Source organism: Ruditapes philippinarum, unplaced genomic scaffold (assembly GCF_026571515.1).
Source record: "Ruditapes philippinarum isolate M1 unplaced genomic scaffold, ASM2657151v2 ctg11866_1_1_1_1, whole genome shotgun sequence".
NCBI lineage: Eukaryota > Metazoa > Mollusca > Bivalvia > Venerida > Veneridae > Ruditapes > Ruditapes philippinarum.
In genome coordinates, this window is record NW_026858507.1 from 1 (window position 1) to 19,519 (window position 19,519).

The following is a 19,519-nucleotide window of genomic DNA, read 5'->3' on the forward strand; positions in this document are numbered from 1 at the left end:
GAAACGTCGTACAAGCGTTTGGAGGAACTTAGTTCAAACATTTAAAGGTAATACATAAGACTGTATTTATTTGTTTAACCGATTTCTGTTTCCAATTCCGTATTTTATGTTTGTATTTCATTTATTGATATACCTAATATTTCCAACTTGACATTGATAAAAAAATATACTATGCATATCGATGGCTTTCAAATGTTAGTTACCATTTCAACAATTATCATTGATGATTTCATAAATTGGAATTACGTATAACCTCTGACAACATTTAATGAAAATATGTTTCGTATTAAAATTCAAAAATTAAAAGGACACTTGCTTTTAATCAAGGGAAGAAAGGTTCCTTGTTTTACAAAGACTCGGTCATTCTGTACTTTCCGTACTTTGTCAGAGGAAATACGGTTATGCTATAAGCTCATAACCACGGCAAGTACTAGTAAACAAGTTTATTTTCTTTTGGAAGAACAGTGTTTATATTGCACTTAATTATAATGTACTGTATGATAAAAAAACATGCGTTAATTAATAGCGTGAGGATTAAAATGTGTGGGTATGAATGAAATGGGCTCAAATACTATCGGTGTTTTGTTACATAAATACATAAATATATACATAAATGTTTGTTATTTTTAATTTCAGCAACAATATATTTGTATGAATAATAAAAACATGAAATATTTCCTTCTTTACACAGATATGGTCGCATATTGAATAAATGGTACAGTTCGCGAATTGAAAATATTTGCGATATAAGCCAATGAAAAGTCATCTGTCAAATTCCCTGTCTTTCGATACCGAATTATTTCACGGCTACATGTGATTGTTTTTAAATTGAGATAAAGCGTTATGTCTTCATTAAAAGCCTGTTGTTGAATAAGTCCCCAAAGGTATTGCAAGGACTGCTGAATAAGATGAGTTACACTTTTATAGTGATATTTGCATACACCTGACAGCAATGCTTGACTGATACGTTACTGATAAAATACTCATAACGTTTCCTCAAAAGCTATTACGGTTTAATGTGTTAGGACATATATAATAATTCAAAAACCTTATCTTCCTGAACGGTGTAAGAAATTTACAATTATTTATTAAAAACCTCTGAATCGGTACAAAACTGTCTGAATTGTGATAAAAAAATAACAACTTTATCTAACAAAGCTATGAATGCTCATTTATGTAAATGTCATATTTATAAGATAAAGGAGTTGAGGCAGGGTTTGTGAATCAATATGAGGAGATAACTGTAATCGCGTAAACCTAGACATATAAGATTACCCTTTATTAAATCTTGGTCAAAACTTCCAGACAAATATTTCGCTATTAGTCTTAGGGTTATGTCAGATATTATACAAGTCAACATGTCGACGAAAATATCAGTATATAAAGAATAAGATTAGTTTGAAAGCTCAGACATATCGAACCGGTTTTAACAAGAACCTGTTGAATAAAAAGATACATAAATGAAAAATCGTTTTTGACCTTTAACGTCTGCAATATCGCTTAACTTGAGTAGCCTGTCAAATGCATTTCTTTACTTTCTAATAAAACTATACATGTATTAATAAGGAAAGGATCTGAACATACATAATTGAAAATGACTTGCATAAGGACATTTTATAAGGGTAAAAACCTCCACCAGTATATAAATATATATACTTGCTTAAAGCGATGCGTCTATAATTGTCACCTATTTACGGTCGTAAAGAAATTTTAAAAATAATTCCTAATTCAATACATAAGTGAACATGGTTTGATATTTTCAAAAAGAATCTGAATAAGTTTCATGCTCTTACAACGATAAAATGATACACGAAATATATATTCAACTAAGCAGAGCTTCAATTGCAAATTTGTGTTTTTTTTTTTTTTTTTTTTGTTTTTTTTTTCTTTGGGGGGGGGGGGGGGGGGTTCATATGGAGGAAACTCATAGTGTTTTCAGTAGAGGCATGCATGGAGCAATCCATTTATTTATTCGATACAGCTACTGTCCTAACGTAATTTGTAATAATAAATTCTATTAAGGAAACCCAACAAAAGATAAGTTAAGATTAAGCACGTTTATATTGGGCGTAAGGGATTAAATATCCATTACAATAGCTTTATCGTTTATAAAAGTTCATTAACTTAACACTAACGGAGAAATTCGGGATGAATACAAGGAAAATCAAACGCACTGCCTGAAATAAATTGCCTTTTTCCCCAGATGAAATCCTCGTTTCGTTGGTTCCTTAAATTGTTATCACGTCTGATCAGTTCTTAATGGACTTACAAGAAACCGAAGAATTAAAAATATTTTATTTTTGTTTTTTTTTTGTAAATATTTTTTTTACATGGAGTAAAGAGCTAGAAACGAAACCACCAAGCCGTTTTTAAATTGAATTATATCAATATAAAGTTTTTTGGCAATTTTAACTTTCTCAAAAGTGAATTTCTGCACATGTTTTGTGCATTGACATCTGCAGAACTAATAAAAGCCCATGAATACTAAAAGTCGTGCAACAATGGCGGGTGCTTACCTGTTTCTATCTATAAATGCCAGTTTCTTTTCTTAAAATAGTTAAGTCTGCAAATCCACCAGGCATATAATTGATCTGGAAGGTTAAATAACATTAGTATGTTTATCACACATGATTCATTAAGAAACAAAGACCAAAAATAATTACCGAAATTTGGGATAGAATTGGATGTAAAAAGACCAGCATTATTTCCTAAGGCGTCGTGTCTTGCTTGTATGCCACACAGGTGGCTTGTTTCACACACTCTTACGCACATAAGTACATAAACACTTGTCCTAGACAAAAATGTGTCCTGCTGGTACCATTTAGCTGCCTTAAGAAACATTTTTTCAAACAATAAGACAAATAGTTTGCCGCTACGCCAACTATTATTTCGTACAGGTGTCGTTGCCAGGTTCATGGTTAATATTGATTTATAATTTTTATACATGAACTCTGATTAAAGTATAGAACAATGCGATTCATAACCAATCGATGTTCATGATAAATGTTAAAATCATGGTGGACATACATTAACGTTGTTACGGCGCATCTAATGTGACATTTTTAACACTTTATTCCCAGGACTTAATTTGTTATTAAGAAATGTTAATTCGTAAGTACCACACATTAATTCGTTTTAACGAAATATTATTTTCATTCGTTTTTTTTTTCTGAATTTTAATTATCAATCACGTTTGAAACAAGAAATATAACATTTCTAACTGTGCTTGCTTGTTACCCGTCTTATAGATATATCTCACTTTTGAAGTGAAAACCTGTTCTGATTCCACAATTATTAAAGCAGCATGACTATAGATTCATTCTTATTTTTCACGTGAACTTTGAAAATGTACTTATTTAAAGATATTGTGCAGTGAACAAAATATGGCAATAAATACTGCAAAATCGGACATTGGTCGGACATAGCACGTAAATTCTAACTTGAATTTTGATTATTTTTCTCTTCTTAAAATCAAAGTGTCGCTTGAAAGTTGATTTTAAATTTGTTTTCTTTTAAATGTGTAACTTCCTAACACATCATGCATACGTCTTACTTTGAGGTTAAGTCATCATATTGATTTGAAAAGAACATGATGTGCTTTATGTACATATATAGTTTCAATTGATTTATGTCTATGGTGCGTATATGTGAACATTAATGAATTTGTTCTTGTTTCTGTTAACTTATTAGCCATGAAGTTTAAAATATTTTCGCGAGAGTACTGTTCATTCATCAATTCCGATGATATGTAACACTCTTAAATGCATTTCCTGGCAGGAAAAATGCAAATGCACACTTCATCATTCAGTAATGAGAACAAACGAGAAAATCTAAACATTTCTTGAGTGGTAACAGTCGTCCAGGGAGACATTTGACAGGTTAAAATAAATAAATTGCTTGTCTAAAACATAACATTTAAGCCAATTAAAATAACTGCAACAGTCTTCCAAAATGTGACTTTTCTGAGTGAGGAATATTTGAGACGGGACAATAAATGCTTTGTGTGATATAAATGATTCTTGTATCGACAATGTGAAGTCATTGTTTGTTATTAATATATTTATATATGGTATAAAACCTAATCTAAAACAAAGTCAGTACATATGTTAGAGTTGCTGATTTGGATATTATCAAATCTAAATTACTGAACAACAGTACTATAATTGTGGATAACGTTACGTGCCATATTACCAAACAATGCATTGTATAAATATCTGGAAAAAAAGATCCCTCGGAAGCATTAAAACAGCTCAATTACATGAAAAAATCAGACTCGATTTGATTGACCTCAAATTTCATCACAAAACATGCAAACATTCAAACATGTAACAATACATACATGTGAAACATGTGAAGGAGCACAGGTGGCACCGCCTTTGAACTGTCAGTAGTAAAAATTTCATTTAAAACAACATTTGAATATACCATTCGCCATTCATTAATCGAAACTAGTATCGGACTTTTCAATGTTTTAACACATATTATAGCATAAAATTGGCTATTTCCCCTTATTTGCCAATGTTATAACTGGACCAAAACCATGTGAAAACATAGTCACGCGCTCTTGTTATAGCCCGGTTTTACCTATGCGCAATACCTACAGGGCCCAGTAAACAAACAAATAAATTGACGATTTGGCCTGCTTGCCAAAGAGGCATGCGCTTTTGTTATATTGAAATTATTGGTTCGAGGGCCTCAATCGAATAACGGCGAGCAGCATTCAAGTAACTATGCCAGAAATACGGCGTATAGACATCGCCGCTTATCTTGATTGTCGCCCTTTCTAATAACCGGACAGTTGTCAATGTAAACAGATATCTGTCATTCATTTTAACCTTCCAATTAACTTACAAACAAGATAACACATAATGAATATGAGAAATTGTTGATTTATTGATATTTAAATTGATCAATGTTCTTTATGTTTCTTTGAGAGAATAATATTTAGTGCCTTATTTTTTTTATAACCGTGTGTGCTTGAACAAAATAACGATTCTGATGATCTTTTTTTCTGCCGTCAATCGGAAATCATTCTAGGAATTTGTGAGGGTCAAGTTTTGTCTTGGATAGTGTAATTAATTTTTTTCTTGAGTTAATATATCTCCAATGTTAAGTTTTGTGAAATCAATTAAAATTCGAAATTTCAATTTGTATTTCCAAGTTGTTGGCCCGAGAAAAATAAAACGCATACGAAAAACATGTACAGTAGAATTGAATGAATACCGTCCAAGAAATTTTTTAATGTATGTGTTTTGTATTAAATATACATCATGAAACTGTTTTAAAATTTTATGGTACGCATTTTTATTTCGTGTTAGCGGGCTCGGGCACCAACCGTTCCTCGGGACTCTGCAAACGTTATAACACGAAAAATCATGCGTTAATCCTATATTATAACAAGATAGTTAGCACATTGTTTAATGCCAACCGACCTTTCTGTTTCTTATCTTGTATTTAGTATGACTTGTCAATGATATTTGTTCAGTTATATACATATTAAAGATTTCAATTGCCTTTGTCAAACTAAGATACTGTAGATCTTGTAGTTCTGATAGTTACATTGTTTTAACGTTATTTTTCTAGTTGAAAGATTCTACCTGGTAAATGATTTACGTACATAGACATAACAATTGTTGCATAAGTCCAGAAAGTATAACATTTGAGCCAAACAGTTTCCCAAGCGCAGCGAATATGCCAATGCGAAAACTTGCTATCATTACGAACAAATATAAAAGCTTTTTGTCCGCGCTAGATAATCGTTTTGGCATCCATTTTCTGACAGACTGGACTTACTGGAGTATAGAGTAATACGATGACTTGCCGATGTATGATGTGAAGAACTTTTTATTATTATTTTGAATATATTCACTTTACTTTGACCATTGCAAGGAATATCCATATTTCTTTTTCTATTATTATATATTTGCACCTTCATGTTGTTATTTTTGTCTCTCTTAAATCAATAATATTACTCATTATGATACTGCGCGTTGGATAATCGTGACGTTTATATATATAGTTTTATATATACGGCTACTGTCAATTTATGAAGAAATCTCACTTTTCTTTTCTCTCAAAAAATATGTTCGCTGTATTATTAATTCGTTATAAATATTTCCGACCTTGCGGCTCAGGTTATACTTCTAATAGGGTCATGTAACCTGTAACAAATATTAATATAGGGCCATATAACCTGTCGACAATCTTTAAATTTAATTTTGAAAACAGTATGCTTTTGTGTTCATGAGAATGTAAAGTAATGCTCATTTGAAAATACATGCATGTACATGTATTACATTATTATATAATATGATAAATTAAGTAAATTATTATTAAAATGTTATGCTAAAAACATTTGTAAGAACATCATACTGAGATATACAAACAACAAATGAATACATGTTGTGTAGCCATTCGTCAATTTTAAGTTATCGTCTTTTCTTGGAGAAAACATAAAAGCGATAATATTAGTTTGCTCTCCGAAAGGTTACATTGTAATAATGTTCCGGAAACAAACTAGTCATCTCATGAATTCTTGCCAGATTCTTCACAAATGAAATAAAGCAGATATTATGTTAGTATCTATTTAAGTATCACCAAGTCTAGAATAGATTGTATCATACTTTTCATACATGTACAATTCTTCTGCAAATACAGTTTTTCAAATCACTTAAATAAAACATTGCGTAATAGTTTCATTTAAATAAGTCCATTTCCTTATATTCATGAATGACATAGCCATACGACTAAGATAGGCTTAAAATCCTGTTATTGCACATGTATAAAAATAATTTATTTTCAGGCAGATTTCCTTGTAAATTCGATTAATATTTAGTTTATTCTGTTCTAGTGAAATTCTAAGTGCTTAAGCACAATCGCATTGCAAAATTCGTGTCCTTGTTGTGTGTATTTCCTTTCTATTCTTAACCGTCAAAACGTAGATTGTCTTTAATAAATTAAACATCACTCTCATAGTGTAAAATCGACGATGTTTCTGTAAGCTTCATCAAAACACAAAAGATCCAATAAACGTTGTGATTCAATACATTAAATGTTATGTATAAATCATACATTCATATCGTTTTGCTTACAAAACACAGTCTTTGTACATATGCAGTTCGATTAAATAATTTTAAAAAATCTTTTTTTCTTTCGTTTATGCTAACGTTATATGATAGCAATATAAAAGGTATGCCATATAATGCACGTTTTCGAGTCAGATAACATCATAATTCATGTCATAATAATTTAAATTAACTCAACATTCAGTAGTTGGGAATATATTTTACGTATAACATTATTTGTTGGCAAGTTCATATCGAGTGTTGCGATGTGCAACAAAATATTCCGAGCACAATGCTTTCATTTTATATATAATATTTAAATTTTACAAACTGTTTGTTGCACGGCGTGTTTATTGTCGAAATTGAATGTTTAACATGTAGGAAGAATATGTTAAAGTGACATAAGTATCGTGTATATGTATAAACAATGAGAATTCAAGGACGTTGGACTATTTGTGTGTTATTTATTACACGTTAAAGATATCCGCCCTTGCAAACATTTTTCTGCAAAAAAACAAAACCTTTGACTGATCACGATTTGTGTTTAACAAACAAGTTTACCTGACTAATTAAAATCATGTATTTAAAGGTCTTTATAATTCTTGATTCTACGAGGTTTAATTCTCTGCATGATTAACTGACGATAAAATTAGTTTTTCTTTATTATATGTTTATTTGGAGGTCCCGCGGTCGACCGCAAGATGCAAGTGTATTTTGAAATTTGATAAAATGTTTATTCACCGACCATCATGGTGAATTGGAAATAGTTGTCTATGTTTTATTATTAATATTATTATTATTGTTTATTTTTTTATCTATTGTTTCATCTATTTTTTTCGTGATTTACCAGTTCCGACACTGCATTCCATTCTGTTTCAATCGAGGCTAGAGTAGAAGTAAAAGCTCTAAAAATTAAAAATTAAGCTTTAAAATACTATCCGTTTATTAGCTTTGTTGAGAAGGCAATTCAAGTTGATGCTTGAAATGTTATAGAATGTCTCGACAGATTATCGTTTAGTTTGAAATAGAAATAGATTTACCAACCTATACCTGTATCTTCATTTGCACTAGTATACATTTGCATATAACAATTTAAAGTGTCTATTTCAAGTAATCTTAAAATGAGTTATTGTATTGTTTCGTGTTTCTTCTAAAATAAATAACTGATCTTTCAAATAAACCTTTGTTCTTAGCTTAAAAATAAACCTTTTTATATAATATCTATTGAAATTGAAATTTATAACTTCCTTCGTTGTTTTATAAAAAATAATAATATTTTCTTTCCTTGAACCACATGACCTAAAGTTCATCATTGATGAACAGTTCTTAAGTTTAGCAATCTACAGTCCTTTATATGTCGGAATTATGATGATTAACAAAGTATTGAACACAATATATTTTTTTTTTTTGTAAATATCAAAGGTATCACAATGAAGACGCCGTTTATTGAATAATGTCTCGGAAATTGATATAAAATCTAGACGAATTAAATAAACCTTCATGGCATATTGGCAACAACTTGCTCACAATAATTGCGTTATAAGTCGTTGTGTAAGTTCAGATGTTATACAAAAACAACATGAACTACGAGACGACAATAGAAAATTTAACGTTATGCTTGGGTTAACGCAATAGTTCTCAGAATCGTCATACAAGTGTTTGCACAAATTTAGTTAAAACATTTTAAGGTAATCTGTATAATAAATAGATATTCATTTAATCGATTTCATTTTCCAATTTAGATTATAGGTTTGTATTATAATACCGAATATTGGTATACTTAATATTTGCATACGTTACATTGATAAAAAAATACTACACTATGCATATCGATGGCTTTCATAACCTCAGATCTCTTTTCAAAATTCAATTTTATTTATTTAAGCACATTGTTCTCGTTTAGGAAACACGCATTCTTTTACATGGGGACCATACGCAGCTTTTCATTAAATGGCGCTACTATGTCACATAGAAGGTTTCATGATAACTGACGTATGAACAAATCTTCTGGTGTTCCTAAATGTAAAATCTGAGATTAACATCTCAACATATTCGTGTTCTGCTTACGTCGGTGCTAGGGGGCGTGAAAAATAACTTGCACTTTCCAGTAACGTCCAATGAACAGGCTCAAAAACAACAAGGATGCAACATTGTTGGGTTTTCTTTAGGAATTCTGTTTTTCTCTATTTTCAAATGTTAGTTAGCAGTTCAACCACTTTCATTTATTATATCATTAAACACTTAAGTTCATTTTTATAACCCTTCGTATTAACATTTGATAATTGAAGTGACTCTTGATGTTAATCAAGCGCAGAAAGGTACCTTGTTGTAGACAGACCCGATAGTTTTGTGTAGAAAGATTCTGTACATTGTCAGAGAAATACGGTTATAAACGTTATCTCATAAGAAGGGCAAGTATTTGTGAAAAAAATACTTTTTTGAAAAACAGTGTTTATATTGCACATATAAAGTACTGTATGAAAAGGGGCATGCTTTAAATAAGCAGCGTAAGGATTAAAATGTGTGATTATAATAAATGAAATGGGCTCAAATACTACCGGTGTTTTGTCACATTATAGTGACATAGATGAATATTTTTTAACATCAGTATATTATTGTGAATAAAAAAAACATAAAGGTAGTTCCTTCTGCACCATGTTCACGCAGGTATTGTTGCATGCTGAATAAGTGGTACAGTTTGCGAATTGAATTTTTTTGCGATATTTTTCTTAAAAATATTAGCCATTGAGAAGTCATATGTCAAATTCCCAGTCTTTCGATACCAAATTATTTCACGTCTAAATGTGATTGTTTTTGAATTGAGATAAAACGTTATGTCTTCATCAAAAGCCTGTTGTTGAATAAGTCCCCAAAGGAATTGTAAGGACTACTGAATAAGATGAGTTACACAATTTGAGTGATATTTCTGACACCTGAAAGCAATGTCTGACTGATACGTTACTAATAAAATATTCATAACGTTTCATCAAAAGCTATTAACATTTAATGTGTTAGGAAATATGCGATATATCAAGAATCTTATCTTCCTGAACGGTGCTAGGAATTTACAATTGATTCTTAAAAACTCTGAATCGTCACAAAATAACATTTGTTGAATTTTGAAATATCATAACAAAGCTATCATGATAAAAACGAGACGTTGAAATGCAAAACTCATATAGAATTATATAAAATGTGTTAAAGCTTCATTAAATAAATATGTTAAAATATTTTTGCCGTCGGCCTAAAAACCAAGCATTCTACAGTTTCATTAACATTTTTAACAATCAAATATCAAATATTGTTCATAAATTAGGATTTTAAATGGAAAACCCCACGGTAACACTAAAGTTCGTATACGAATTTTAATATGCAAATGAAGGTGTATGCGCTACGTCACGGTGTAATAGTTGCTATCCGGAACACAGCAAATATAACATGTTCTTGTGCAAACACACTTTTACCGTTTAAGCTTCACGGTGCACTAGGCCTGTGGTTCAGAAAAAATAATCATCTCATACAAAAGATTGAATTTTTTTGAAAATATCCGTTACAATGCGGAAATATACTGTTAAATTAGGACTGCTACTTAGTCATGTTTGTTGATTTAATATTGATGTACGGATGATCTGAAGGCGGAGTTTCTCATGCAAACAGAAATTGTACTTCCGAATTCGCCACAATGAGATGGCACATTTGTATGTTCATTAAACTCATTTTGGTTGACTGGACACCTAAATAAGATCTGGAGTCGATATGAAACCCAATTTATTAATGAAATGTCGCTATTTCTTTTTTTATGAAATTTATTTAATGTAACGTTAAGTACAGGAAATATAAGTTTTTCCCTTTGTTACTTGTTAAGTCTCGTATATCACTTGGCTGCTCCGTTTCAAACACATCCAAGTTAAATGTTGATGCTGCACATCAAAGACGCCGCCAAATGATGTAAACAGTCAATCAGCATTGAAAATCGTTCTTCATTACAGCTGAATATCCGAAGCACAAATCAATTTTTTCTTCATGTTCTTTGTATATACTGCTTAGTATTTAATAATTAAGTTGCATATTTTTGTGAAAAAGGAGAACTTAATGCATAAATTCACAAAGTAATGCCATGTCTGAAATTCCGAAATGTTTGTCCGTTACGACAAATTCTAAGCAAATTAATTTGGATAACAAGTAAAATTGAAATGATTGGTATACTTAAAATCAATTCTAGACAATATGTGCCGACAATATGTCCATTTAAATATTGGTACGAATTGCATTATGATGATGACCTCTGCAGTGATCTCCCCTTAATGGTCGTAGCGTAACCGGTGCGCAGAGTTTGGCGTACTTTCTTAACGGTTGAGAGAGAACCGCCTCTCTGATAGTGGACGTGTTTTAGGCTTGGTAACTTGTAATTATATGATTCGACAAGTAATATTGATCAACTTTGTCCTGGTTTTCTTCTGCCCCGTTAACGAAGACTAAATGCTAGCATACTGAGCATCATATTAAATTCGGCGACAATTTAAATTTAATATGATGCTCAGTATGCTAGCATTTAAATTTTCTTTGATCTAGAGGATAAAAGATTATCAAATTTATACATGTTTGGCCAATGACAATATATAGGTTTAATTATTTTTATTCTAAGCTCTCTGTAGTGTGGACACACAAGCATAAAGTGGTATTCATATTCAATTTTTCTCATGTTACATGATTTTCATATTCGGTCTTCACGTTGGGTATTATCATATCTTCCTGTTTCAATAAAAAAGATTGTGTGAAGAGGTTCTAAACATAGTAAGTGCTACTCTATATTATTTTCATGTACGGAGTCTGAATGTAATTCCCTAACAAAATTGTGTTTAAATAGACAATAAGTTTGTAATCTTGAAGAATTATTAATTTCGGCATACCATATTTGCATAAATGTGTCCAATAGTCTTTGTTTTATAGAGTTAATCGGAATTTCAATATCAAATTGGTTATCCCAGACATACCCAAATCTGTTACTTGATAGAATATCTTTAACATAAGAGGTCCAATTTTTTCCACCGTAATAACGATCGAAGTCCGTATCGGATTTGAGAAGGTGTGATTGTTTAACAAGTGAGGATATTCATTCTGTTTAAGTATGTTTTTCCGACATCGGAATATATTAACTTTACGAAAGATTTGTATCGGAACTCGGCCTAATTCTTCATAAAGGGCTGCAAGATTCGTTGACTTCTTTACCTCAAAGATTCTACGCAAAAAAAAATTTGTATGAATTAGCTCGATATCTGGGGCATCGTTTTAAATCCCACACTTCTGAACTTATATTTAAAATTGAACCTACTAAAGAATCGAATACTTTACATTTCTGATGAACTGATATCTGTATGTATCTAAAAACTGTAAAAATGTTAAAAAGTGCATACGACGAATGTTGAGCGACTGGTTTTTGATTTCTATACCAGTTACCATTTTTCAAAAGTGTAATACCAAGATATTTAATATATTTATTTATATATTTATTCGACAATTTCTATTCGTGTGTTGTACATACAGAAATCATACTGGGAATGTCTGCCTTTTTCATAAATCATGGCTTTAGTCTTAGACGTATTAGTTTTCAACCCCCAAAGTTGACAGTAATTTTGAATATCATTTAACATAAACTGTTATGTTTCGGGAGACTTAGCAAAAAGCGCCTGATCGTCCGCAAACAATGTGAGAAAAATCTTTAGCTCATTTATGGTAAAAATATTGCTTAAATTGTATTTATACAGCCGTTTATATCATTTACGAACAGCATGAAGAGAAGAGGTGAGCTCGGGTCCCCCTATTTTAAGCCTATGTGTGTTTCGAAAAAGTCTGAAAATGAAGATTTATACTTTATACATGACTTAACCTTGTTATACATTGATTTTATTGCTTTAACTAATTTGGAACCAATGTTTTCAGTAAGTAGTTTCTGCCATGGGAAAGATCGGTCTTCTTTATCGAAACATTTCTCATAGTCAAAAATGACACTGTGCCAGTAAAGATCTTCACCCGAATCAAGGGTTTTTGATATTTCCGTGTGAAGAATGAAAATACAGTCTATTACAGATTTTCCTTTTTGGAAACCAAACTGATTATTACATATCTTTTATTATTTTCTACCCATTTAGTAAGTCTATTCAGTAGAATTTGAGAAAAAAATGTTTGCCAATATGTTTACTAGAGTAATTCCACGATAATTTTGTGTATCGTTTATATCTCCCATTTGTATTTTCTGACGCGGTCAGGAAATACAATGCTGACATTCAATCTCTTGCACAGAATTTCACGACAAACCTAACAACAAGTAGTTCTCAAAACAGTTTAAAACTAGCGATGTAAAAGAAAGAAATATTTTTATTTTGTTACAAGTATCCAACAAATTACGACGCATTCAAAGTTTAAAAGTAGCGTTGGCTTATAGAATTGACGATAAATGCACAATCACAAATGACGCGGATGAATATCATTTTTATCAATGAAAATGCTATTTTTAGCTATGTCGATTACATGATTACCGAATACTTTGTAGCGTAGTACACAAATAAATCTGACTGTCGAGTAGTGAAATATATACATGTCGGACTGTTTTGGCGAGAAGATTTTCGCTAAATTTTTTACATCAGTGTTAAACAACAGGTTTATCGTGAACAAAATACATCAAAACTAATAATTTTAAAGATTACAAACCCGAAATGGAAAAACTAAATTCTGAATTGTTTGATTTTATTTAGGCTTTCTTCGTGTAACTTCCCCGTGGTACAGGGGTAACGCACTCGTTCAGGGTGTGAGAGGTCAGGGGCTTAAATTCCAGTCGAAGCAACTAATTAAAGTGTCTTTTGTAAGAAAGTAGACACGATATGCATGGATAATGTGTGGCTGTCATAAAAAAAATGAACATATTTTTTTTGATGCAACTCTAGTCATGCAAAATTGTATGTATCAAACTCAAACTGTTTTAGTAAAAAATCTAAACGCAGTCGCTGCATCTCTGTGCCCTGTAAGATGAATTAATTTATAGTATATAAAAATAAACTTATACAGGAAAATACATGCAGATGTACTGTACAGTACGATTTAGATTGCAAAGATCAGAAAATACCACAGAGCTTTCAGCCCTTTGATTAAATATTGGTGTTATTATACCTTCTCCCCAAACCAACGGATATTCTCCATTATTATATGAACAGTGTACTGTAGTCCATTTCTGAAACCGCCAATGCTTCCTATCGCTCACATTAGAATAATTACTAATTATTTGCGTCAAATTGTTCACAAGTTGTTGGCATCCGTTCTCAACTTAATCATTTTAAATTTAATAACTGTGAAAAAATATTATATTGAAATCCAACGTCTTTGATATATCAATTAACTTACTTTAATGATTATTATACTGATCATGTTAGTTATATCAAAGTTATAGGTATATTTTCCAAAAATGAAACACATCATTTGATTAGGCGTCATTCAATTGACGTACGGCAATGCTGTTTTTTTTTTCTTCTACTTTATGTTATAGCTAAGAATGTCAAACAACCTGAGCGAAATTCGAGATATGTTATTCTTCTAAAACAAATTTCAAAGAATATGTCAAATGTTAATCTGATTTAAAAGTAATAATTAAATATATGCATTCATTTCCTTTTGAAAAAAAAAGCTTAGACTTAATCAAATTTCTTATTACCTCTTGTTATTAACATGAAATGTAAATTCGGTATTATCTTTACAAATAATGCTTTATGGAACATACACTATTGATCAATCTTCATTTGAGCATCTTATGATATAAACCCATAACAACTGAGTTACAGGCTCTTTCTTTTGTTGTTTGATACGTATTATGGTAAAACATTACGTATGTGACCGTACCTATCTAAATTTGTTCCTGGTGGCAAGTGAGAATTGTTAATAAGAATTTAACACTCATTGTTTCAACATATTTCACTTGTCATCTTTATGCACCAAACGAATATGTCTAGATGAAATTGTATTAACAAAAACAAACATGGCAAGCTACATACATTTTATAGTGTGAGTTGTGTGTCTAGATTTATATTTGATGCATTTTGCAACAAAATAATATGTCTAGATGAAATTGTATTTACAATTACAAACATGGCAAGCTGCAAACATTTTATAGTGTCAGTTGTGTGTCTAGATTTAAATTCGATGCATTTTTATAAGAGGTCTAACTGAATGAGCTTTATGGTGATGTTTGTTGACGTTTTAGCATAAAATGTTTCGTTAATTTTATTGCATTATCATATGATTTTTCATACACCTTGACGCGATGACAAAGTGACAAAATGACATAACCGTGCTCACTTATAAAAAAAAACACAATGTTATCAAACAACGTGATGTCTTTTATATATTCAAGTATAGAAAAAGAATTGTGTAGTCTGTCTAAATATCTAGATATGTTTATAATACTCGACTACATTAATTACAGCCATTTTAATATCTGCATCAATATAACCTTGAAGTATGGATGAAATATAATTTAGTATGTTTTAAATGTGCAAATATATCAACAATAAGCCAACAGAAAAAAAATATCATCAATTTATATTTTCCATTCAATATATATTTCGTTACTTTTCTCGTTAAAGAACGACGATGTTAGCTACTCGACAGCGAAAAAAATGTAAACATCCGGATAATTCTAATCAGATTCATTCAGATGCTTTACCAAGCGTTTTCGTTTGTCGCGAAATATTGCGCCAGTAACAACACAAATTCGCAGTCGCTGCTTTATTGCCGAAAAACCCCAAAAGATATTAGATCAAAGCTGGTAGGTATTTGATGTCCAATATGTTAACTATCTGCAGCAGCAGCTGTTTAAAAAATACATGAGGAATTATAGTGATAGCGCTGGTCAATTAAATTGCATCACGTTGCCCGATAGCGGGTCATGTAATTTTCCAGGAAGGGACCGCCTCAAAGTTATTCAAAAAATATTTAGTTATTAGAAAATATTTTTTAAAGCAAATTTTGGTTTGTATACAAATAAATATAAAATTTAATTTATTTATGTTATTATTGCAAGTGAATTATGCAGTCCATGCTAAAATATGGTGTTTTATGTAGTATAAACTGCTGCAACATTGAAATAGTTCTTGACTAGATTCTAAAATATTATTTTTAACTGTACAGTAACTTCTTTATTTTTAAGTTATCCATTTTAAACTTCAAATACATGTTTTTTATCATCACCCACAGGATGTGTGACAAAATTTATTACTTTAGCACTCATTTTTTTACAGAATTATTTCCCAATTGAACTTAGAATTTTGTTTAAAATTTAATAAACAAAATTTTTTATTATCATTATTATTTGTTCTTCATTTCTTGTGGTATCTACTTTTATCTTCAAATGTTTGTTACTTATTATCACACACATCATAATGTGATAGATTTATCACTCTAGCATGAATATTTTTGTAATCACCCCCCCCCCCTCCCGGACTTTTGGTTATTGTTCTTTGTCATTACTCACATCATGACATGACAAGCTCATTTGTTTACTTGTTTTATTGTTTCAGATTCTAATGCCTAAGGGAAAGAGAAAAAGTGTTCAATGTAGTCCAGCCCAGAATGCAGCCTCCTCAGTGGTAAAAAAATACAGAGGGAAGCGAATGAGTCCTGGGAAAGTGCAGAGAGTGAGACGAGCCCTATACAGTGTAAGTAACAAGAGTATGTCACTAAGAAAAGCTGCATGTGAGTATGGACTGTCGTACGGGTTTTTGCAAAGGAGATACAGTGGGGAAACAGACATCAACACTATGAAAGGTCCTGCTACTGTTTTCACTGAACAGGAAGAAACATCTATGGCTGAGTGGTTAAGTGAGATGGCCCAGAGAGGCTTTGGCCTCAGAATGTTGTGAGTTTTTAGACTTTGTTCAAGGCATTGTTAGAAAAGAGAAGCGTAAAACCCCATTTCTTGATGGGAGACCTGGTTACAGCTGGTATCAAGGATTTAGAAACCGGAATGCACACATAATTGGTTTACGCTCAGAAACACCTCTTGAACTGAAGCGTTCAAAACTTTCAAAAGAGACACTTGATGAATGGTACACAAATTATAAGGATTTCCTGATCAGTAAAGGTTGTCTGGAAAAACCAGGTTGTATTTGGAATGCGGATGAAACTGGCTTCAACATGGGTGCAAACAAGAGCAAAGTTATAGGTCCATCCCGTAAGGATATTCCTGTGCCTCAAATAAGTGTTGGAAAGCAACGCCTAACTGTGATGTACTGTGGCAATGCTTCAGGACAAATGATGCCACCATTTTTTGTTTTTCCTGAGCCCAAGCCTAGAGCATATGACCCATTAAATGGAGTTCCAGAAGGAAGTTATATTGCCTATACGAAGAAAGGCTGGATGGACGGCACAACATTTTCAAAGTTCATTGATCACTTCGATAAGTTTGCTGGTGTTGAGCGACCTGTTGTGTTACTATTGGACAGTGTTGGAAGTCACATTAGCCAAAAAGTGTTTGTGAAAGCAAAGGAAAAGGACATTGAGCTATATCGCATTGTCTCCAATGAGACACATTTGATGCAACCCTTGGATAAAGGTGTCTTCGAAGATGCATTGGGAAAGAGATAGTTTGCCAGAAGTTAACAGAGGCTTTTTTTAACTTTTACAAACCTCTGACTGTTATCAATGCCTTCAAAGCTTCAGGAATTTATCCAGTGGATAGCTCAGTTATTTCAAGTGAATGTCTGAAACCCGGGCTGACATTCTGCAATGATAAGTCGAAAAAGTCTAGTACAGTCAAAGAAGTTGAAGTAGAGGAATATCCTGAACAAGTCAAGGCAAAGGGAGCACTTGAAGTATTTCAAGAAACGTTATCTACTCCTGTTCGTGAAAGATATCAATCACGGTTGTCTGAAGGCTATGACATTGAAGGTCAGTCCCCCTGTTTTGACATTTATAAAAAGTTATATCAGAAAGCAAATCCAGTTAGTACTGCTGTGTCATCTGATAGAATGATTTAAAAAAGTGGATTGGATTTATTAGCAGATGTGGCATTTCAGTCATACAATGATCCCCGAGATGCTGATAATAATATGCAATCAACTGATGAACAGACCAATTCAGTTCAGATCTCACCAGCACTAAGAGAGGCTTTAGTTTATCCTAAGGCACCAGAAAGTTTGAAGCCTGTTAGAAAAACATTACTTAACAGCTTGCCAGATAATCTTTCTTCACCAGAGAGCATTCGTGCAATGTTCCTGAAGCAAATTCAAACAGTGATGAAATTTGCAGAAAAGGAATACAAAGCAAAACTGGCATACATGAAAAAAAAGAGTAAAACAAATCTATGTGAGAATGCCTTAAAGAAAGGAAAGTCTAAGATTAATGTAAGCAAAGGAAAGGCACCAGGGAAAAAGAGAAAAACAAATAAAGTTAATAAAGCAGAACTGAGAACAGACTTTTGTAAGGGGTGTATGGCTACTCGGGAAGAACATATGTCATATGGATTTGATAAACTGTGGTTGCAGTGTGATGGCTGTGATGGGTGGTTGCATGCAGAATGTGTTTCAAGACCTGTTGATAAAGACGCAGACTTCTTTTGCCCAGATTGTCAATAAATGTAAATTAAAATTTTATTACACAAAGTATGAATTAAAGAATAATAGTTTTAAACATGGCTAGCCCATAAAAAATAAATAAATGTTTTAATGCTGTGCTAGTATTTATTCTTTTTTTCTTAACTTATACTCATTAAGATTACTTTTTTATATAAATAAAGCTATTGTTAAATATAATTTTCCTTTATTAATGAAATAATTTTTATTTTTCAGGAAACTTCAGAACAATCCATGGTCCTTAAAAAAGTCAGTTATCAAAGGGTATCACGCTTTTCAAATAAGACCACCATCAACTACACCCCAAACATTACCGTTTCTTAAACAATTAAAAGTATTTTAACAAATATATTTAATAATTATATGACCCCATATACATAATTGCTTAATATGACCCCAAATATCTATATACTCTCTCTATATTTAGTATAACTAACTACGTTCGTATATTGTTTAAGAAACGTTTCTTACCAAATTACCACGTGACCCGATGCATTCAAATACGGCTGCACAGAGCTAAACCGTCATTCTGTGGATTATTTTCGTCGGATAAGGATTAAAAAAAAGGATTAAAATAAGGATTATTCAACGAAAAAGTAAGTGAAATTTAACTTAGAAAATTTATTTAAAATAAAAATACTTAGAAAAAATTAAGCAACCAGACAGGTTTTAATTTGAAGAGACAAAATATTTTTATTTTCACTTTGCCATTAACTAATCAGACAGATAGACAGAGATGGATACAGACCAAGACCAACCAAATAATGCCAACACTAACATGGGCTGCGGCTCAGCACCCGCAGTAACAACACTCACTATTTCAAAACAACCCGACACAGG

The 19,519-nt window shown here is 31.6% G+C and overlaps 2 protein-coding genes across 2 annotated transcripts; both read left to right on the forward strand.

The window, feature by feature from the left end:
- The first annotated feature begins 15,730 nt into the window (after positions 1-15,730).
- Positions 15,731-17,466, forward strand: LOC132753422 (uncharacterized). Its single transcript, XM_060743887.1, has 2 exons — positions 15,731-15,876; positions 16,628-17,466. The coding sequence occupies exons 1-2, from the start codon at positions 15,766-15,768 to the stop codon at positions 16,967-16,969; spliced, it is 453 nt and encodes a 150-aa protein (XP_060599870.1). The 5' UTR covers positions 15,731-15,765; the 3' UTR covers positions 16,970-17,466.
- On the forward strand, positions 17,244-17,693 carry LOC132753421 (jerky protein-like). The gene has a single exon (XM_060743886.1). The coding sequence runs from the start codon at positions 17,244-17,246 to the stop codon at positions 17,691-17,693; it is 450 nt and encodes a 149-aa protein (XP_060599869.1).
- Positions 17,694-19,519: the final 1,826 nt, after the last annotated feature.

Excerpts from the sequence above, each read along its gene's own strand:
- LOC132753422 (XM_060743887.1), top strand. The coding sequence starts at position 15,766 with ATGCTTTACCAAGCGTTTTCGTTTGTCGCGAAATATTGCGCCAGTAAC. Across the intron at positions 15,877-16,627 it reads AAGATATTAGATCAAAGCTG|ATTCTAATGCCTAAGGGAAA; the intron begins GTAGGTATTTGA and ends TTATTGTTTCAG.
- LOC132753421 (XM_060743886.1), top strand. The coding sequence starts at position 17,244 with ATGGGTGCAAACAAGAGCAAAGTTATAGGTCCATCCCGTAAGGATATT.